The sequence below is a fragment of the Budorcas taxicolor genome, chromosome 19 (assembly GCF_023091745.1).
Source record: "Budorcas taxicolor isolate Tak-1 chromosome 19, Takin1.1, whole genome shotgun sequence".
Taxonomy (NCBI): domain Eukaryota; kingdom Metazoa; phylum Chordata; class Mammalia; order Artiodactyla; family Bovidae; genus Budorcas; species Budorcas taxicolor.
Window position 1 is genome coordinate 60519513 of NC_068928.1, and position 23034 is coordinate 60542546.

At 45.0% G+C, this 23034-nt stretch overlaps 1 protein-coding gene across 1 annotated transcript in view; it reads left to right on the forward strand.

Moving 5' to 3' along the window:
- Positions 1–4389: 4389 nt before the first annotated feature.
- Positions 4390–23034, forward strand: part of ABCA5 (ATP binding cassette subfamily A member 5) — a 62345-nt gene continuing 43700 nt past the window's right edge. The window contains exons 1-4 of the mRNA XM_052657182.1: positions 4390–4481; positions 18724–18843; positions 19872–20076; positions 20830–20991. Of these exons, the coding sequence (XP_052513142.1) occupies positions 18742–18843; positions 19872–20076; positions 20830–20991 (469 nt within the window). The 5' untranslated portion in view covers positions 4390–4481; positions 18724–18741. The remainder of the gene's footprint in view (positions 4482–18723; positions 18844–19871; positions 20077–20829; positions 20992–23034) is intronic.

Sequence of the window (23034 nt, forward strand, 5' to 3'; positions counted from 1 at the left end):
CTTTGAAATTAACTTCCGTCATGACTATATAATTCCCGTTTTTAACGTGAGGATCAAAAAGAATAGCATGACTTAGCTTTACTTTATTTATTCTGGTTCTTAGTGACCACTCTCTTCTAAACTTTCATAAAATATATTTAATGAAAGACTCTGGAGTTTTACTTTTCTGTTTTCAAGTTTTCACTGTCTTTTAACCATTTTTTTTAGAAAGCTGATGATCTATTATTTTTTCATTTTGTACAGTTTCACTGAGCTTATCAGCAATGCAGTAGGTCTCAGGTTGCCCATAAGCAGCTGTGGGATGTAATTTGTGCCCAGAAACATGAGCTTATTTGAAATAGATAGGTGCTCGCTTGCTGTCTCCTCAGCCGACTGGAGTCTCAGCTCTCTTCCTCTGCTGGTTTGCCTTCACCACTAAAGTCCATTTTCCTTACTGTGGAGGGAGAGGACACACAGATTAAGCCATCTCCTCTTTAGCGCATTTAGTATTCTTTAGGTAAGTTGATAATTCAGAGCTTTTAAAAACCTATGCAGGCTTATTTCTCTGTGCCCTTTGATATATTCTCCACTCTGGTTAAATGTATCTGCCCATCTCCCCTCTGGAGGCACCCGGTAACTCTGACTCTCAGTGATTTTTTCCTATGGTACTTTTATCGTTTGCACCATATGGTTTAACAATGGGACAGGGGTTCCTCTTTATATTATTATTATTATTTGGTCTTAGAATAATTGTTGATTTGTTGACATTTTTGTTCCCCTGCAAAGTTGGGGTTCTTGCTAAGCAAGACAATGAGCCCCTCTAGAGTTTACTGTTGGTTGCCTGAGGTTTTACGTATCAAATTTGGCTAGGTCTTCAAATATTTATCTTCTTGAGTAATTTTTCCATTTGGAGAAACACAAAGAAAGAATGTAATACTTGAAATCCTCCTCAAGGTAATGAAAACAATGATGGTAATTAGTAATAATAGCAAGTATTAAAAGCCAAATGAACTAAAACTACCTTTGAAAGTCATTCCCTTGTCTGACCTTCCACCAATCATTAGTCACATCCCCAAGCCATTTATTAACAATCTCAGCCCCATTTAGGACAGCAGTGTGGGCACTTCCCTAGCGGGCCAGTGGTTAGGGCTTTGCCTCCCAATGCAGGGGGTGTGGGTTCAGTCCCTGGTCTGGGAGCTAAGATCCCGCACGCATCATGGTCAAAAAATCACCAAAACAGAAAACAAACAATATTGTACAAATTCAGTAAAGATGGTAGTTTGGAAATCTATCATTCAAGACTATCGTTAAATCTATTGTTAAAGAGATTCTCTTTCAACTTTGTCGGTCAAAGCTGTGTTTCTTTCTTCATTTGTCTTGCTGTACTCTAGAAAAAACTACCAATTTGAAATTCTTCAAAGTTACACCTAATTTAAACCCTAAGTTTAGAAACCGCATCACTCTCTTGGCACTCTTTTTAGCTTATAGAAATGGTAAGTGCTTAGAAACAAATAATAATAATAAATTGTTTCATAGTAATAGATTTAAATAATGGATTGTGTAATTTTCAGTGTACTGATATCATGCAAAATAATGTACTGATTTGATGTCAGAAAAAAAAAAAAAATGCCCTAGCAGCTTAGCAGTCTTGCTCCTAAATTTGAGTAAAATAGCATGGAGAAGCCACGAAGACTCTAGCAAGTGAAAAAGCAACACAAAGAGTCTCCTCTGTCCAGCAGCAGCAGGTCTGGGGTTCAGCAAGCAAAACAAACTCTTTTTCTCTACATTAAATGCATGAAAATTTTGTGTGTCCTCATTTATTTTGTTTAACCAGCAACCTGTTACATCTCGGTCTACGACTTCTACGCTCTGTGTGTTCCCATGTGACTTGTTTGTCTAGAAATCTGTTAATGAGATACGGGCGTTTGGGTTGCCACCATGACAACCAGGCCGTATAGCTTGTTTGCTGTTTCCTAGAGACCGAGTCTCAGAAAGGAACGTCATCCCTGCAGTTACTTAGTGAGTCCTGGGACCTGGTAACCATGGCAATGTGGATCGAGATGATGTGAGTAAGTTGTTTACAAGCTACACGCAGGCTGACAAGCAGCTGGCTCAGAAAGACGGTGGACCATGTCACGACCGGTGCACTAGTCTGCAGTCGTCTGTTTATTAAAAAGGCCTTGTTCAGTGTTCTCTCTGTTACAGGAGAGAAACCGTATTATCATCACAACTTTTCATCCATCCCTGAGAGGAGTTTAACGTCTTGCTTTTATCAGGTAGATTTTGTGCAGTGCATGGTGTGACCTTTTGTGGAAATACTAATGACAATGTTTGCATACCGTTGGACGAGTTTTCTCATCAGCAGGGTTAGCCACAACATTTACTGCCCACTGTTACCCTGCACATAGACCTGGGGATTTAAGTTGGCACAAGAAACAGCTGTCACATGTAAACCCGTGGCTGATCCATGTTGATGTATGGCAGAAGCCAACACAATGTTGTAATCATCCTTCCATTAAAAGTAAATCAAGAAAAAGAAAGTGGGGGAAAAAAGTTGTTCATCTCAGACTGAATCAGTACAACTGAAGGGACAGTACATAAGTAAAACCACCTGAACAAGAGGATAGCCTGTGTCTAGCAGAGGAAAGTGAGATCGTTTTGTCTACGGTGATGAGCTTTTTAGGGTTTTCATCACGTTATCTTGAGTAGAAGTAAGAGCAGCCTGAACGATAGAGAACATTGCAAGGATAAGAAACTAGGAAACAAATGTCTAGAATAGCAGTAGAAACAATGCCTAGACTTCTGACGTTAAAGCTGGTTGAAGCTACTAGTGAGAAGTACAATTGGAGAATTGGTGTGAATGTATATTTTTAGTAACACATTTTCACAAGTAGGTTTGTTTATTTAATAGATTTATTTTTGACCTCCATTTATTTACTTGCCCACAAATCCTAGGGTATTAGGAATGCACTCTTCTGAATTTGTAACTAGAATGTCTTAGATATTTCAAGAAAAAAAAGTATCATGTATAGTTTTCACTACTTGTCCTCTTCAGTTCTCCGATGTCCTAGTTCCTAGGACATTCTATCTCCCTTCTCCCATCTCTCGCTGCCAGGTTTGTAATCAACATGGATTTCACTGTAGCTCTTTGAATTTCCTATTTAATCTGTATTAAATAGGAGAAATAACATTTGTTTTCTTGAAATATATATATGTATATATACACACACATATATATTTATGTATCTTTGGGGTAGAACTTAGTAGAGTGGCTGGGGAGGATTTGGTTTAAATTCAAGAAGCAGAAAAACTAAGATAAGATTTTTAAAAATTACTTGATGTATACAGGATCAAGGGAATTTTTTAGAACTTAAGTTCCCCAAAAGTGAAAAACTGTGCCAAGAAATGTGACCCTACAGAAATCTGGGGGGACAGTCTGTTGTGACCTTTTCTTTCCTTTGCAATAATTTTGAAAAGCATTTAGGTCACTTTGGGCAATAAGACTCAGAACACCAGTTTACACTTTTAGCAAAAATAACTGCAGTGTAGAACCTCCCACGGATGCCATATGTCTCAGGCCATTTGGAAGAGTCAGGATCTGCCACTTGCCAGATTCTCAGGAGGACGCATCCCTGGCGTCCAGATGCCCTAGGTCTGGGTCTGGTGGGGACACGGGCACGCTGCACTCCACGCGGGCGACGGGAGGGAGAAAGGGGCTGCTGGACGCAGATCTGGGAGCATGGGTGAGTTCTCAGTCGTGTCCGACTCTGTGACCCCGTGGACTGGAGCCCGCCAGGCTCCTTTGTCTATGGGATCCTCCAGGTGAGAATACTGGAGTGATTGCCATTTCCTCCTCCAGGGGACCTCTTCCACCCAGGGATCGAACCAGCGTCTCCTGCATTTACAGGTGGATTCTTTACCACTGAGCTTCCTGGGAAAACCTGGGAGAGAACCGTTCAAAAGCCGGGAAGCAGAAAATAAAGGAGTCTTGAAGTAGCTGTGACTCGGGAGGCAGGTAAGAGGGCAGTGTGGACCAAAGTCACCCGCCAGGAGGCTGCAGGGTTTGGGCTCAAACTGGAGGCCCTGACCTCAAGCCCGTGGTTTCTGCCTGAGCCTCCAGGGGGAGCGAGGCGAGGTCTCCGCGGAGGAGGCACATGCCAAGAGCATGGGCCTTCGGCCGCGCGCGGCCCGGCGGGCCCACTCGCCCCGCCCCGTAACCCCGCCTCCTCATGGCCTCCCCCCGTAACCCCGCCTCCCCGTAGCCCCGCCCACACGCCGCTCAGGGCCGAGAGGCGGGAGCGCGCGCGGCCGCGGGCCGCGTCCTCGGGCAGCCCCGCCCCCAGGTGCGTCCGGCGCGGGGCGGAGCCCGACTTCCGGCGCCGCGCCCGCCCCGCCCCGCCCCGCCCCTCGCGGGCCTGCGGCGTCGGGGGCGCGCGCGCGGCCGCGCTCCCGGATCCAGTTGGGAGCTGAGGTGCCGGCGGACCCCGCGGCCTGTCCGTGAGGTGAGGCGGGCGCCGGGGGCTGCGGCGTGGGAGGCCCCGCCCTGGAGCTGTCCCGCCTCGGGGAGGCGTGAGGGCTCGAGGAGGGGCGGCGGGCGAGCCGGGGGTCCGGGGCGCGGGGCGGCCGAGCGGGCGCTGGGGGGCAGGATGGGCCCCGAGGCTCGAGGGTGCGTCCTGTGGGGGCGCTGCCCGCTCCCTCCAGGGCTCGGGGCGTCCGGCCGCGGGACGGCCCCCGGGCTTGGCCGGACGGTCTCCCTCCTCCAGCGTCGTTAGGAGGGGACGTGTGGATCTGACCCAGCACCGAACGGGGTCCCCTGGGGGCTTGGCTGTCCCCGACCCCGCGCCTCAGGAGGACTGCGGCGGGATGCGCAGAGCCCGCGCGCAGTCAGGGGAGAAACACCCGATTCTCATTCCGAAAACGCCGGGACGGGCTCCAGGCGTGAACGTACTTAAAATGCGAATGCTCAGGAGGCTGGAGGCGCTCGGAGCTGCAGCACGGTTGCTCCTGGCTCCCAAGGCGTGGATGAGTGAAGTCGCTCAGTCGTCTCCGACTCTTTGCGACCCCGTGGACTGTAGCCCACCAGGCTCCTCCGTCCATGGGATTCTCCAGGTAGGAATACTGGAGTGGGTTGCCGTTTCCTTCTCCAGGGGATCTTCCCGACCCAGGGATCAAACCCAGGTCTTCCGCATTGCAGGCAGCCGCTTTAACCTCTGGCTCTTCTGATATCTTGGCCAAAGAGTTTCATATGTACATATGTAACTTTTTAACAGTTACCTAGTATTCTGTTGCATGAATGTGTCATAATGTATTCATAAGGCGTTTCTAAATAAGTAAGTCTGGAAGAATCGACTTTCCAGGGAGGACGTCCTGGTTCTGCAGGAGCAGAAGGGGAGTCAGAGAGTGAGTGTATGTTGGACTCCTGGCGTAGGCGAGGTTCAGTATTATCTTACTCAGTCTCGCCTGCATCCTTCTGAGGTCCGGAGGGGTTTTATTCCACGGGGCAGATGTGGAAAACGGTCCACGCACAAGATTAAGTCCCTTATTTAGGTCCCAACTAGCAAGAATGGCTGAGATTGCAACCCAGGGATGCCAGACTCTAAAGTCTCTTGGAATTTAGCAAAAATTCTTTTGCTTCCAACCAGAGAGCAACATCACATATTTTTTAGGGAAGACTCCATACAAAAGGACATCATTAAGGCAGTTCGGGCTTTTGGGGTATTTGGGCTAAACGCTAACTTGTAACGCATTATTGTTGTTGCTCAGTTGCTAAGTCGTGTCCCGACTCTTGGCAACCCCATGGACTGCAGCAAGTCAGGCTTCCTTGTCCTTCACCATCTCCCAGATTTGCTGGAACTTTTTTCCATTGAGTCAGTGATGCTGTCCAACCATCTCGTTCTCTGTCGACCCCTTCTCCTCCTGCCCTCAAACTTTCCCAGCATCAGGATCTTTTCCAGTGAGTCTGCTCTTTGCATCAGGTGGCCGGAGTTATTGGAACTTCAACTTCAGCATCAGTCCTTCCAATGGATATTTAAGGTTCACTTCCTCTAGGAAATCAATTAATCCTTGAATATGTGCTGTTTAAGTGTATTTTCCTTCAGACAGGGTTTAGTATAGGGAAATCTCACATTCAGGGCAAGAACAAATTTATTAATACAGATTTAGTTGAGTGTCTTTTATATTCCAGATACTAAACTGTGTGCCAGAAATACCAAGATGAATACAATTTGTAACCTCTGCCCTTGAGTTTGAGAGGATGATTGTATAAAAGAATTACATAGTATTCTAATAAGTTAGAATCTTTGCTAGTGTGTGAATTAACCAGATTAGAGTAGTTTTAAGCACGAGTTTTTAGGAACCTGTTATGTATAAGAAAGGGCTTCCCTGGTGGCTCAGATGGTAAAGAATCTGCCTGCAGTGTGGGAGACCCAGGTTCAATCCCTGAGTCAGGAAGATCCCCTGGAGAAGGAAATGGCAACGGACTCCAGTATGCTTGCCTGGAGAATTCCATGGACAGTCCATGGGGTTGCAGAGTCAGACACAACTGAGCAGCTAATACTATGTATAAGAAAAGGTACTGTGTGACTTATCATGTGTGTACCTTGGCATTATTTTCCCATTAAGTGAGAAATACTATCAAAAAATTTAGGTTAAATCATATTGATGGTTATTATTTTCTTTTATCATTACAGTACCTTCAGCAAATTTTAAAATGCTAGAGAAGAAGAGAACATTTATAATTTATCCCCTGTTAAGGGGCTTGATTTCAGTAGTGCTTTTATTTTATTAATTGAGAAGCCAGTGGTATGTGTAGCGGGGCAGGAATTTCTTTTAAGTCATCTGCCAAAGATGTTCTTAACCTCTTCTTCCAAAATTTAAATCTTAAATTAAAGGTACCATTAATAGCAGATTCCGTTTAGCCTTTATTGCTCAGAGACCTAGTGGAAACAGAGTCTCTGGTATAGGCAGAAATGGTAACTTGCTGAAATGGTTACATTGCCTCTGGCATGGCTGTAGATGGGTGGATAGGAGGAGTCCTGGGGCATTTAGGAAATTTATCCCAATGGCTTCAGTTGCTCAATAAAGTAGCAGTCAAGGTCATAATCTGAGGGTGGTGCAGTGGGTGGAAGTTTGAGGTTTGGAGATTAGAGTGAAAGGGCTAGTGAAATGTGTGATATTCCAGTAATTAAACAGTTGTTCTCAGATATGAAAAGTGAAGTCAAGAAAGTAGCAATGAGCAAAATAAAAGTGTTTAATCTAACTTTGCACACAAGGTACTTGACCATCCGTGTCCTGGGTTCACTTTGCCTGGCTTCTGCCTGCTTGGCAGGTCCCCTGTTCTTTACACGGGTCTTCCCAGGTGGCTCAGACAGTAAGGAATCCACCTGCAATGCGGGAGACCTGGGTTTGATCCCTGGCTGGGGAAGATCCCCAGGAGAAGGGACAGGCTACCCACTCCAGGATTCTTGGGCTTCTCTGGTGGCTCAGATGGTGAAGAATCCACCTGCAATGCAGGGGACCTGGGTTTGGTCTCTAGGTGGGGAAGATCCCCCGGAGAAGGGATAGGCTACCCACTCCAGTATTCTTGGGCTTCCCAGGTGGCTTAGATGGTGAAGAATCCACCTGCAATGCAGGGGACCTGGGTTTGGTCTCTAGGTGGGGAAGATCCCCCGGAGAAGGGATAGGCTACCCACTCCAGGATTCTTGGGCTTCCCAGGTGGCTCAGATGGTGAAGAATCCACCTGCAATGCAGGGGACCTGGGTTTGGTCTCTGGGTGGGGGAATAGCCCCTGGAGAAGTGAGTGGCTTACCCACTCCAGGATTCTTGCCTGGAGAATTCCATGCACACTAGATCCTGGCGGGCTGAGCGACTAACACTCCCGCTGCTCTTTACACAGGTCAAGCCACTTTGCAGAGTCTAGTTTTTCCATTCTTTTTCTCTGCCTGGAATTTGCATTCCTCTCTTCCCCAAGCTCTTTCCCCAGTTGCACTTAACACATTATATTAAATCTTGTCTGCAAAGTCAGTAACAGTGTCTGATACTTCCTTTTTTTTTTTTTTAATGTTTGCTGAGTAAACCACTTTTCTTCCTCCTTTAATCTGTAAACGGTGGTCACCAGACTTTCCCTGCAAAGAGGCAGCTAATAAATACTGTAGATCTTGTGGACTGTAGCGTCTCTCTCTTCGCTACCTGACTTTGCCATTGTCTCACAAAAGCAGGGGTAGGCAGCGTAGAAACCAGTGAGCGTGGCTCCATTCCGAGAGCCCTTTATTTATAGACCCGAGATTCGAATTTCATATAATTTTAACACATCGCGAAATGTTACTGTTCTGTGATTCCCTCCTACCCCAACCCCATGCATTTAAACAAGTGAAAAACAGGCTTAGCTCCCGGGCTGTACACACGCAGGCTTTGGGCCGCATTTCACCCTTGCATCCTCCACTGTACTTTGCAGACCTTTGATCTGTAAACACAGCGAATCTTGATAGAGGGATTTGCAGTGAGATGATACTGGTTTTAGTATTATCGTTAGTGGTAGAGAAGCAAAGAAGGCAGTCTTCTTTGTCAAGGATTTCATGGTCAAGTTCAAAATTAAGATGTAGACAGATAACGATGACACAGTATGGTAACTGCAATTACAGTTTATTGATTGGAACGAAGGAGTCATAACTAGTTCTGCTTGGTTGGATCAGAAGTCACATCTAATGGTCCTCTGATGGGGACTTGGGAACATTTTCAGCTAAGATCCTTTCCAAGACCCTTTGCAAACTTGCTGAGAAGGTGACTGACCACATCTTTTGCCAGGATGGCTATGAACTTCAAGATGACTCAGTTCCTCCGTTTTGTAGGATGTAATCTTCATCTGTTCTTCTCAGAAATAAAATTAATACATTCCAAATGATTTTTTTCCTAACAGTTATTTCCAAAGGTCATGCACATATTTTTTATTGCTTTGAAAAAGGTGAAATATATTTCATAGTGCATCTAATGTAGTAATCAATGTTTGTTTAATACATTAATGAATTTCTGATATTGGATTTTGGGCCTTGTAACATTTAGTCCTTAAGTCAATTATTAATGCATTAGGAAAGGAATGCATAAAGGAAAATGGCTTTAGTGGACTTTCAGTTTCCTTGCTGCTTATTAGATTTACTCTGAGTCATTTCACTCTGGGAGAATATCTGGCTGTTAGTGTCAGTGATGCCATCTTGTTCCATTACAGTGGGTCCTGTGCTGTCCCCTCCCTGACCCAGGACTGACCTGTGCAGGGGGTCACTTCTCTGGTGTTAAGGGCTTTGCAGTTACTAGAAACTGTTTAATAAAATCAGTAGGATCAGGTGCCCTGCGTGCTCCATTAGTCCATGAGTCTCCTTACTCATTCGTGAATCTTGACTTATAAATGCATGTTCCATTATCCAAGCACCTACCTCCATTCCCTTTGCCAGGAGATCTTCCCCACCCAGAGACCAAACCTGAGTCTCCTGCATCTCAGGCAGATTCTTTACCGTCTGGGCCACCAAGGAAGCCCCACCTACCACCATACTCCAGGGTAACTGTAAAGTTGTCCCTGTCGCCCCAGGAGTGCAGATTGCAAATGCTTCCAGGTTGCCACCCCCTCTCCTGACCCCAGGCCCACCCTGTGAGAAAGTTACCCTGTAACAAACTGATCCACTGATCTCACAGAGCTTCCTGCCTCCGTTTCTTGGTCTCAAGATAGCTTTCTCAGTTCTGTGAGCAGTTTTCCTCCCCTCCATCCTTCAACAGGAAGTTGAATGTTTGATTACACCTTCAGGGATACTAGGTGTTTAAAACTTACCTAATTATCATTTCATGCTCTATAAACAAATCAATACATTCCCTAGACATACTGTGGAGCAATGGAAAGTAATTTCAGAGGTTTATAAAAATAATTTTGTGCTCTTATTTCCTTGTCTTTGTCATAGTTCTTTAGCCAGTTCTTTTTTAGTTGAGAATTTGCCTTTGTTGAAGATTTTTCAAGGTACTGTAGTGGAAAGACTTGGGAACTGGATCAAGTATTATGAGTTTTCCAAAAAAGTACGATTTGTTAAAAACATGCCACGAGAAGACTTATTGTCTTTTAATTGTCAACTTGAGCTTCTAAAGATCATCTTCTAATATATGTTGCAAAAGAGAAGGTCTTAGGTGTGTTGTCTACTCAAAAAGCCGCTTTCTGTGGTTGTCTGGTCCTCTCTTCAGGATGCCCAGGGCTTGTGTGAACTGTGTTCCTAGTGGGGGAGCTTCTTGATGTTGACTGTCTGATTCTTTTCCACTTGCAGCCAGTGATAAATGGGGGGCAGGCCAGGCATCCATAACTCCCTTTCTCTTTTGTCCTTTTGAAGGCCACCACATAGACTGTGGGCTTCCAAGGTGGCTCAGTGGTAAAGAATCCACCTGTCAATGCAGGAGACTCAGGTTCCTGGAGAAGAGCATGGCAACCCACTCCAGTATTCTTGCCTGGAGAATCCCATGGACAGAGGAGCCTGGCAGGTACAGTCCATGGGGTTGCAGATGAGTCAGACACGGCTGAGTACACACACGTAGGCTATAATGTTTTGGATAATTAAGATGCATCATAGTGGAGAAAGAGGAGGAACTTAGAACTTGATGCTAAACACAGGTTTCCTTTGGGACCAAGATCAGGCGCCGCACAAGTTTTAAAGCTTTTACAGACATCTCCTCGCTGGCCACGCCTCGTCTCTAGCTTTCCAGCCCCCTTTCCAGCTGTGCCCTTCTGTCAAAAGAACCACTTTCATGTCCTCTCTGCGGGGAAGATCCCCAGCTTTCAGGAAACCTCCCTTCCCCGCCCTGCCCGCCCACCTGCAGGGTTTGGTTTCAGCTCAGACAGGTCTCTATCTTTGGCCCAGATCTTCAGTGTAGACAGCACTGCCTTCCCACACGCCACCCCCACCCCGAGCCCTCTCTCCCAGCCCTGCTAAACTGGGGCGAGGGGCACCCTGGGGACTTGTCTCCCGCCGGTCTGGTGTAGGCTCCTGTCTTCTGTTGTTTCTCCTTCTGTCCTCTGGACAGAATGGAACCCCTAGAGAAGGCATGGTCCTCACACCTGAAGAAGCTGCACGGCGTCTCCCCGCACCTGTGATGTGTGGGCAGCTCTCACGGTCCTTGGTGCTTCCCATTCTGATGCAGAGCCGCCCTCCCGGGTTGACCTCCCCCCCCACCAAGCCCTTTTCATGGTGCACCTGGTTAGACCAGCGTGGCTGTGTGCATGGGCACAGGGGCGGGCAGGTAAGATCAGAGGTGTGTCAGCTCACAAAAACCCGACTCTAAGTTCCCAGTTAGATGCACATGAAAAGTTAACCGACATTAAGGATGTTTCTTTTGAGTTTTCAAACAGCCCAGCCAGGCATTTCATATCTCAAAGAAAACAAGCAGTCAGTTGATTTTCCTTCTTTAAGATGTTTTGTTTTCCACCAGAAAATTAGTAGAGTTAATCAATGAATATAGTAAAGTTGCAGGATATAAAATTAACACATAGAAATCCCTTGCATTCCTGTACACTAACAAACAGAAATTAACGAAACAATTCCATTCACCATTGCAACAAAATACTAAGAATAAAATACTGAGGAATATCTCCACCTAAAGAAACAAGAGACCTATATATAGAAACGTGTAGAACACTGGTGAAGGAAATCAAAGAGGACACAGAGATGGAGAAATATACAGTGTTCATGGATTGGAAGAATCAATATAGTGAAAATGAGTATACTACCCAAAGCAATCTATAGATTCAGTGCAATCCCTATCAAGCTGCCAACAGTATTTTTCAGAGAACTAGAACAAATAATTTCACAGTTTGTATGGAAATACAAAAAAAACTCAAATAGCCAAAGCAGTCTTGAGAAAGAAGAATGGAACTGGAGAAATCAACCTGCCTGACTTCAGGCTCTGCTTCAAAACCACAGTCATCAAGACAGTATTGGCACAAAGACAGAAATATAGATCAATGGAGCAAAATAGAAAGCCCGGAGATAAATCCACGCACCTGTGGACACCTTATCTTTGACAAAGGAGGCAAGCATATACAATAGAGAAAAGACAATCTCTTTAACAAGTGGTGCTGGGAAAACTGGTCAACCACTTGTAAAAGAATGAAACTAGAACACTTTCTAACACTGTACACAAAAATAAATTCAAAATGGATTAAAGATCTAAACAGAAGACCAGAAACTATAAAACTCCTAGAGGAGAACATAGGCAAAACACTCTCCAGCATAAACCACAGCAGGATCCTCTATGACCCATCTCCCAGAATATTAGAAATAAAAGCAAAAGTAAACAAATGGGACCTAATTAAAATTAGAAACTTCTGCACAACAAAGGAAACTATAAGCAAGGTGAAAAGACAGCCTTCAGAATGGGAGAAAATAATAGCAAACGAAGCAACAGATGAATTAATCTCAAAAATATACAAGCAACTCCTGCAACTCAATTCCAGAAAAATAAATGACCCAGTCAGAAAGTGGGCCAGATAACTAAACAGACATTTCTCCAAAGAAGACATACAGATGGCTAACAAACACATGAAAAGATGCTCAATATCACTCATTATCAGAGACATGCAAATCAAAACCACAATGAAGTACCATTTTATGCCAGTCAGAATGGCTGCTACCCAAAACTCTACAAGCAATAAATGCTGGAGAGGGTGTGGAGAAAAGGGAACCCTCTTACACTGTTGGTGGGAATGCAAACTAGTACAGCCACTATGGAGAACAGCGTGGAAATTCCTTAAAAAACTGGAATAGAACTGCCATACGACCCAGCAATCCCACTGCTGGGCATACACACTGAAGAAACCAGAATTGAAAGCGACGCGTGTACCCCAGTGTTCATCACAGTACTGTTTACAATAGCCAGGACGTGGAAGCAACCTAGATGTCCATCAGCAGATGAATGGATAAGAAACCTGTAGTGCATATACACAATGGAATATTACTCAGCCATTAAAAAGAATACATTTGAATCAGTTCTAATGAGGTGGATGAAACTGGAGCCTATTATACAGAGTGATGTAAGCCAGAAAGAAAAACACCAATACAGTATACTAACACATATATATGGAATTTAGAAAGACGGTAATGATAACCCTGTATGCGAGACAGCAAAAGAGACACAGATGTACAGAACAGTCTTTTGGACTCTGTGGGAGAGGGTGAGGGCGGGATGATATGGGAGAATGGCATTGAAACATGTAAAATATATATGAAACGAATCGCCAGTCCAGGTTTGATGCATGATACAGGGTGCTTGGGGCTGGTGCACTGGGATGATCCGGAGGGATGGAATGGGGAGGGAGGGGGTAGGAGGATTCAGGATGGGGAACACGTGTACACCCATGGCAGATTCAAGTCAATGTATAGCAAAACCAATACAATATTGTAAAATTAAATAAATAAATGTTTTAAAAAATAGAAAAAAAAAAGATGTTTTCATTCTCAGAGTAGTGTGTCTTTTTTCAGGCTGCTACAAAGAAAGTAATGTCAGCTGGTTTGTACAAACAACCAAAAAAAAGGATGTTTCACTTTAATAACTTGAGTAGATAGGTCAAAGTTACTGACATTTTACATTTTTTCACCTGATTAGAATTTTAGAATATGAGAACCACAAACAACTTCTTGTTGTTTAGTCACTGAGTCGTGTCCGACTCTCTGAGACCCTGTGGACTGTAGCCCGCCAGACTCCTCTGTCCATGGGATTTCCCAGACAGAGTACTGGAGTGGGTTGCTATTTCCTTCTCCAGGGGATCTTCCCGACCCAGGGGTCGAAGCCGGGGCTCCTGCACTGCAGGTGGATGCTTTACCACTGAGCCTCCTGGGAATCCCCGCTCCCTGAGAGACCCGAGCACAACGCGGTGGAGGGTGCTCTGGCTGAGGAAGAGCAATGGAGGGGGAGTCCATCTGGGATGGAGCTCGGGGCGGGTGGACAGGGTGAAAGCATCTTATGCTGAAGAAGGGACTGTGTGTGTGTGTGTGTGTGTGCAGCAGGACTGTGTGTGTCTGTGTATGTATCTGTGTGTGTCAGTGTGTGCGTGCATGTCTGTGTATGTGTCAGTGTGTGTGCGTCTGTGTCTGTGTGTCAGTTTGTGTGCAGCAGGACTGTGTGTGTCTGTGTGTCAGTGTGTGCGTGCACATCTGTATGTGTGTCTGTGTGCGTGTGCAGCAGGGCTGTGTGTGTGTGTCCACGTCTGTGTATGTCTGTGTGTGTGTCTGTGCGTGCATGTATGTGTGTCTGTGTGTCAGTGTGTGTGCAGCAGGACTGTGTCTCTGTGTGTGCACATCTGTATGCGCACACATGCGTGTGTGTGTGTGTCAGTGTGTGTGTGCAGCAGGACTGTATTTGTGTGTGTGTGTCAGTGTGTCAGTTTGTGCGCATCTGTGTGTGTCAGTGTGTGTGTGCATGTGCAGCAGGGCTCTGTGTGTGTGTGTGTCTGTACACATCTGTGTGTGTGTGTGTGTGTATGTATGTGTCTGTGTGTCAGTGTGTGTGCAGCAGGACTGTGTGTCTGTGTGTGCATGCATCTGTGTATGCACACGTATGTGTGTGTGTGTCAGTGTGTGTGTGTGCAGCAGGACTGTGTGTGTATGTATGTGTCTGTGTGTGTGTCTATGTGTGCAGCAGGACTGTGTATGTGTGTCTGTGTGTGTGCAGCAGGACTGTGTCTCTGTGTGTGTGCGTCAGTGTGTGTGTGTGCAGCAGGACTGTGTGTGTGTGCAGCAGGACTGTGTGTGTGCGCATCTGTATGTGCGCACACGCGTGTGTGCGTCAGTGTGTGTGCAGCAGGACTGTATGTGTCTGTGTGTGTCAGTGTGTCAGTTTGTGTGTGCACATCTGTGTGTGCGTGTGCAGCAGGGCTGTATGTGTGTGTGTGTGCGCATCTGTGTGTGTGTCAGTGTGTGTGTGTGTCAGTGTGTGTGTGTGTGTATGCGCGTCTGTTTGTGTGTGTGTCTCTGTGTGTGTCTGTGTGTATGCGCGTCTGTGTCTGTGGCTGTGTGTGTCTGTGTGTGTGTCTGTGTGTATGCGCATCTGTGTGTGTGTGTGTGGCTGCGTGGCTGCATCAGGTCTTAGCTGTGGCATGCAGGATCTTGTTCCCCAACCAGGGAGCGAACCCGGGCCCCCTGCGTTGGGAGCACACTGTCTTAACCACCCGACCACCAGGGAAGTCCTGGGACTTTGTGCTTTGGAAGAAAAGGGGAAATAGGCTGAACAGATACCAGCGTGACTTCTTTGCTTAGTCGTCCTGTCATCTTCTGCAGAGATGCTTCCCTGTTAATCTTACTTTTTAAGCCACTTGAAAACCTTTGCAACAGCAGTCCTCAGCTTTCTGCCGCCCTGTGCTCTCACGCCCGTCAGTACCCGTGGGATCCTGCCCTTCGTGGTTGGGGAGGTGGGCAGGCATGGAGCGTCTCGCTGGGTTACTGCCATGCTTCACTTGGACAGTCTCGGTTACCCTCAGGAGCGTCCTAACCATGGAGTTAGGAGCACATTATACTGTTAGGCTGGTTGAGTCCATTGATAGCAGAGACAGGAACTGTCTGGTGTGTCTGCCTTCAGGGAAAATGAAATACTTTGGGTGGGTATCAGGGCATTTCACATACTCCAAGGAAGAAGAATCAAGTTTTGGGCACAGTAGGTACCAAACCTTAGGGGAAAACTTAGTACCAAGAACATATGAACTCTCTTAGATGTTTCTATTACTGTTTCTGCAATCCCCAAGCCTGGCTCTCTGAGGTAGAACTTCCATGCTGCCAGAAGATTTAATTGGCACAGCTCAGTGGCAGTAGGGGTGATGGTGATGGTTTAAGAAGCCCTGACCGGTGGGCAGGTGCAGAGGTTCCTGGACTTCAGGCAAGGCCATCAATTCTAATCGAGTTCAGGGAGCACTTCTCAAAGGAGGGAAAATACTGGGAGTCCATCAGCTGCCTTACGAAGGGCCTGTTCTCTAAAAACAAAGAACTAAGCGTGCAGTGTTCAATTCGAATGAATAATTCAGGGGCGCCCACTACGCCAAGTCAGTGTGCTTTGCGGAGGACTTGAGGCTGTTCTTGCCGCTCCACTGGTTAGGGTTTCTGTGTTTTGTGGGAAGCCATCCTTGAACAAGTATGACCTGTCTGCCTGTCTCCCTCCCAGTCCCCTCCTTCCGTTCTTCCTTCCTTTCATCAGCCTCCAGATTACCAGTTCTTTACAGAATCTGATATAACATCCATGAGGGTGTTAGAAGAATTTATTTTTAGTGTATCTTCCTTTCCTGTTTTAATTTTGCTTTTTTAAATTTACTCATTTCGTATTTTTACAGTATGTCTAATTGTGCAATTTGTTTTTTCCCCCACTGTCTAAAGAACACATATTGATGGGAAAATAGAAAAAAAACACAAGGAAAAGTTGTCTGTAATCCAGTCATTAATTTAAAAAATAACCCTTTTGTCTGTCTTCCGTACCTGTAAAGAGAACGTTTAGTCGATCCCAACTTTAGTTATGTATGTTGACTTTTGGGGGTTAAGACGAGCTGCCTCTAAAAAGTCCCCTGCTTTTTCATCTAGGAGGAGATGGCCAGCCAGTCTGGAATAGATGGTGCTTGTTGTGGACGGGAGTCACCCCAGTGGCTCCCATCAGACGCGTTTATATAAAACAAGGCAGTGAATTCTGCCCCGGAAGGAGGCCTCGCAGAACTGTCTCAGCATCTCCCCCGAGCTGCCCGCTCAGTGCCTTTTGGTTTGCACACATTCTGGGTTACAAGGGCAAGCAGATGGGGATAGGGCCCCTTGAGGGCGCCAGTGGGGCCCCAGCCACCCCGATTGCTGCTTTCACATAGCCTCTTTGAAGAGCAGAGATAGTTCCAACAGAGGTCCACTCCCAGGAGGGCCCCCAGAGGGTCAGCTTACCCTGAGAGAGGGATACTGGGCCTGTGATGCGGTGGTTTAGGTCATACAGCTCAAAAAAAAGAAAAAAAGAAAGGTGAGGTTTGTTTCTTTCGCTCCAAAGTAAAGCCCCTGACTCATTAAGCGCTTTCTCCCCTTCTGCTCCAGCAACCAGCTGTCCACATTCCATTTCTATGGAAGCATGTGTTCTGGAAATGTCATGGAGATGGGCTCACGCTTGACCTCTCATGTCTGGCTTCTTAAGTGCTCACTGTAGCGTTCTGGAGGCTCCCCCACGTAGCACGTGTGACTGCTTCACTCCTCTTTGTGGCTGAACAGTGAGTCGTGTGTGCCCACCGCCTCCGCTTGTCCCTCCCTCTGTTGGTAGTCATTCAGGCTGTTTCCGTGTCTTGGCAGTTCTGACCCTGCATGCACACGTGTTTATCTGTGCCCCTGTTTCCAGTTCTTTTGGGTGAATGCCTACAAGTGGAGGAGTGGAGTCACACAGGAATTCTGGTTTCCCCTCGGGGACCAGCTGCAGTGTTTGTCTCAGCAGCGGAACCTCTCTGCAGCCCTGCCAGCTCCGTACGAGGACCCCCCGCCCCCTGTTACCCGGAGTTTCTTAAGAGGAATTTTCTCTCATTCGGAGCATTACTGCCCTGTAGGAAAGCACCTGGTTAATCTCCGGCTGCTCTCAGGATTCCTCCGTCTTTCACTATTAGCAGTTGGGTTATGATGTGTCTCAATGTGGATTTCCTTCGATTTATCCTGTATGGGCTTCATCAGGCTTCTTGAAACTCGTAGGGCTTTCATCTCTGGCCAGGTCGGGGAAGCTTTTAGCCATTAATTCTGTAAGTGTTTGTCCAGCATTAACACACTTCTGCCTCTCTGGCCATTTGAATGTTAGACTCTTACTCTCTCAGTTCTCTGAGCAATGATCAGTTAATTGTTAAAACACACACACAACTTGATCTCTCTTTCTCTGAGACTGACCAGCTCCTCCTGTTGTGCCCAGTTTGCTGGCTGTTTCCTCTTGTCTGCATCCTGCTGCTGAGCCCGTTCTGCGGATTTGCTTTGTTACTGTGTTTTCCTGTTCTGAAATTACTATTTGGTGCTGCTTTAAAAGTGCTGTTTCTTTGCTGACAGCTGTTTCTTTGGGTTGTTTTCGAGAGTGAAATGAGTGTTTTCTTTCATTGTCCTCTTACCATTGTTTGCTGGAGTGCCTTTTAAACAGCTGCTTTACTGTTTTTGCCAGCTTATTTGAAAATCTGCATCACCTTGGTATTGGCATCTATGGGTTTTCTTCTCCTAACAGAGTTGGTACTTTCCACACGCCTCATGAGTGGAATGCTGCTGGGTGGTATGAGACCTCAAGTTTTGTTTTCATCCTGCAGAGAGCCTTGGTGTCTCCTGTGAACATGCTGTCCACCAGGTTAGGTTTGGGTCTTAAGTTTCTGCCCACAGTCTGTGAGCTGCGGGTCTAATTTCAGTTTAGTTTTCAGAAGCCTCTGCAGTGCGTCTGGGATCTGTCCACGCGTGCCACCCAGCCACCTGTCTGTGTCTGGGCAGTGGTCTGCTTCCCTAAGCTCTTCTGTCCATTTGCTCTCCTCGCCGCTTTCAGATTCCCGGCGGGCCCCTCGCTGGTTTCCTGTGCTGCTATTTACCTTTCAGAACCTTCTCATTTCGTTCAGTGCCTCCTGTCCAGGTAGGAGAGAGAGTGTGGAGTATGCGTAACTATCTGATCTGCGACTCAGACATCTGTCTGTCTGTCTGTTTTTAACGTTAAAAATGGCCTCGACTTGACTGTGTGCTTCCAGGTGTTTTTTCCCTCTGCTCTCCCTTCTCTAGTAAACTAGCCCAGAAAACATGGCGACTACAGTCCGGGAAGACGGGGTCTGGAGGCAGACAAGAATGCTGCTCCTCAAGAATTGCCTGGTGAAATGCAGGACCAAGAAGAGCAGTGTCCAGGTGAGCGGCACGGCCGTCATGCGTGCTCCGCGTTGATATGTTCCACCTTTAAGAGTTGATTTGCTCTGCTGGATGCATTTTTATCACAGTTTTGCTTGAGAAGTGAAAACTTACTGCGTCAGCCTCAGAAAAAAATACCTAAATTATCCAACGTTTTCTGAATGTCAGAAATGTTGATATGTGTCCAAATTCAGTGACTTTTTCATGTCAGTGCTTGATTGTGAACCTCAAGGCATGTATTTCCTGTTTCATGAGGTGAAAAATAAAGTCTGCAAATAACTTCCTGGAACATGATTCCACATTTCCTCCCCATGGCCTCCCATCTTTTGGACTCTGGGTTGAATTGGCCAGGATTACTACAGACATGTCACACATCTGTCTCCACAAGCATGCATCACTTTATTATATGTTTATTTGTTTAGCATATATTGGTCTAAGAGATAAAAGGAAGTAAGAACTCTGAATGAACCAGTCAATAATGATTTTAAAGGATGGAATGGTATTATTCTTTTGAAATCAGCAGAACAATTAAACCGCAAGATGAAACAGTGAATAGTTCATCCCCATTAAAGTCAACTATTGAATGTAACTGAGTATAGTTTCAGGAGTAGAAATTTAGGTGTAATTAAACATAAGTTTTAATTCAGACTCAAAGACATTTTCATGGTGTCTTTGAGTTACAGATAATTGGTAAGTTACTTTAAAGTTATATATGAATAAATTTATTATATTTTATGTTAGTAATCTCAGATGTTTAAATACTAGCTTTTATGTCACTTAAATATGTTATGGTGACTTGAATTTTAAAATATTTTAGTGAAATTGAATGTAAAGGGAAACTTACTGCTGTTGGGTTTGGTTCAGCACAATATTTCTTTTAGGATAGAAGTACTTTTACTTTATGTTCTTAAGAAAGGAGACCCAAGTTCTTCATGTTTTTTTCTTCATATTAGTTATATTCATGGAAAGCTTGATGCTTTTTGCTGCCTTTGTTATGCTTTGTGATCATTTTGTTTCCTTTGTTGCAGGAAATTCTTTTTCCACTGTTCTTTTTGTTTTGGTTAATATTAATTAGCATGATGCATCCAAATAAGAAATATGAAGAAGTGCCTGATGTAGAACTCAGTTCCCTGGACGCGTCCGTCCTCGCCAACGTCGTGCTTGGATTCACGCCCGCGACTAACATCACGAGGAGCGTCATGCAGAAAGTGTCTGTGGACCACCTTCTTGACGGTACTGTGAGCTGGCGTGGGTCCTGTCCCTTACAGATGGCCTCTTCTGTGTTGTGCTGTTTGCTTTATTGAGTAAATACCGTTCTTAACATCTAGGTATATATGCTTTCACCATAACAGAGTTTTATAAAACTGTTAATGTTATCTGATTCTGCTAGCCTGTGTTTCTTGTGAAACTTTCATTTATAGCATACTTTATGTTTTAATATTTTACATCATGGGCCATTTATGAAGCAAGCATATTCGTTTAGCATAAAAAAAGCAATATTGGGTTTAAATGTCAATTTTTATTCAAAGAAGAGTTGTGTCATAGTTACTAAAATACATATTTAGTTTCTGAGAAGGATTGTGGAATTTTCTTCCTAAGAAGCAATATTTGAAAATAAAATATCCATTCATTTATCAAGGAGTTATTTCATGGTTTCACTTTGAGATAGGGAAATGAACTACACATGTTACATGTAGGATGTGTGCTGTAATCTATTACGTTAATAGCTTATGTGTTACACTGACACATAACTTACGTATAGTCAAATGACAGGTAAGAAATAGTGTCTGTAAAATTGTACTACTTTAATATCTGTTACTTTTTAGTTTGGTTTTTAGGAGAGCTGTATTCATTTTCTAAGAAGTTAGAGCGTTCAGCAAATGCTTATAAAATACTGCATTCATCAAGTATAATGGTAAATTTGGTCTGTTGTATTGTAATAAACTATTCGTGTATTTGAGCTGATTCTGTTGTGATATTTTATAGTCGTAACTATTGAAGAATATGCAGATGAAGAAGAATTGGCGACATCTAGTCTTTCCAAGTCCGGCTCCTTTGTAGGCGTTGTGTTCAAAGACTTCATGTCCTACGAGCTCCGGTTTTTTCCTGATACGATTCCAGTATCTTCTGTTTATATGGATTCAAGAGGCAAGTAGCCCTAAATAGTCAACGAAAATCAATTACATGCATGTTTTTATTGCTCTTAGTTCAAATGCAAAATTTGATGGAGGCCTACATTGACATTTTCAACTATAATTATTCAGATCAGAAGACTGTCAACTCTAGCATAAGAACATGTGTGTATATCTGTGTATCCACAGCTACGTATATAATATGAAGTATAATTTATACTGTGCTTCCCCAGTGGCTCAGTGGTTAAGAATCCACCTGCAGTTCGATCCCTGGATTGGGAAGAGCCTCTAGAGAAGGGAATGGCAACCCCCTCCAGTATTCTTGTCTGGATTATACCACAGACAGAGAAGCCTGGCAGGCTCCCATCTGTGGGGCTGCAAAGACCCGATGCCACGGAAGTGACTGAGCAGTCCTGCACGAGATTTCTGTTAGACAGTTTTGTCTTGAGTTCTGTGACTTTCTCACTTCACATTCCAGGATGTCTGGCTCTAGCTGAGGGATCACACCATCGTGATTATCTGGGTCGTGAAGATCTTTTTTGTACAGTTCTTCTGTGTATTCTTGCCACCTCTTCTTAATATCTTCTGCTTCTGTTAGGTCCATATCATTTCTGTCCTTGATCGAGCCCATCTTTGCATGAAATGTTCCCTTGGTATCTCTAATTTTCTTGACAAGCTCTCTAGTCTTTGCCATTCTGTTGTTTTCCTCTATTTCTTTGCATTGATCACTGAGAAAGGCTTTCTTATCTCTTCTTGCTATTCTTTGGAACTCTGCATTCAGATGCTTATATCTTTCCTTTTCTCCTTTGCTTTTCGCTTCTCTTCTTTTCGCAGCTATTTATAAGGCCTCCCGACAGCCATTTTGCTATTTTGCAAGATAATCAAGATAATCACGATGGTGTGATCACTCACCTAGAGCCAGACATCTTGGAATGTGAAGTCAAGTGGGCCTTAGAAAGCATCACTACGAACAAAGCTAGTGGAGGTGATGGAATTCCAGTGGAGCTATTTCAAATCCTGGAAGATGATGCTGTGAAAGTGCTGCACTCAATATGCCAGCAAATTTGGAAAACTCAGCAGTGGCCACAGGACTGGAAAATGTCAGTTCTCATTCCAATCCCAAAGAAAGGCAATGGCAAGGAATGCTCAAACTACCGCACAGTTGCATTCATTTCACACGCTAGTAAAATAATGCTCAAAATTCTCCAAGCCAGGCTTCAGCAGTATGTGAACCATGAACTTCCAGATGTTCAAGCTGGTTTTAGAAAAGGCAGAAGAACCAGAGATCAAATTGCCAACATCCGCTGGATCATGGAAAAAGCAAGAGAGTTCCAGAAAAACATCTATTTCTGCTTCATTGACTATGCCAAAGCCTTTGACTGTGTGAATCACAATAAACTGTGGAAAATTCTTCAAGAGATGGGAATACCAGGCCACCTGACCTGCCTCTTGAGAAACCTATATTCAGGTCAGGAAGCAGCAGTTAGAACTGGACATGGAACAACAGACTGGTTCCAAATAGGAAAAGGACTACGTCAAGGCTGTATATTGTCACCCTTCTTATTTAACTTCTGTGCAGAGTACATCATGAGAAACGCTGGGCTGGAAGAAGCACAAGCTGGAATCAAGATTGCCGGGAGAAATATCAATAACCTCAGATATGCAGATGACACCACCCTTATGGCAGAAAGTGAAGAGGAACTAAAAAGCCTCTTGATGAAAGTGAGAGGAGAGTGAAAAAGTGGGCTTAAAGCTCAACATCCAGAAAACTAAGATCATGGCATCTGGTCCCGTCACTTCGTGTAAATAGATGGGAAAACAGTGTCAGACTTTATTTTTTGGGGCTCCAAAATCACTGCAGATGGTGACTGCAGCCATGAAATTAAAAGACGCTTACTCCTTGGCTCAGATGGTAAAGCATCTGTCTACAATGTGGGAGACCCTGGTTCGATCCCTGGGTCGGGAAGTTCCCTGGAGAAGGAAATGGCAACCCACTCCGGTACTCTTGCCTAGAAAATCCCATGGACGGAGGAGCCTGGTGTCCATGGGGTCACAAAGA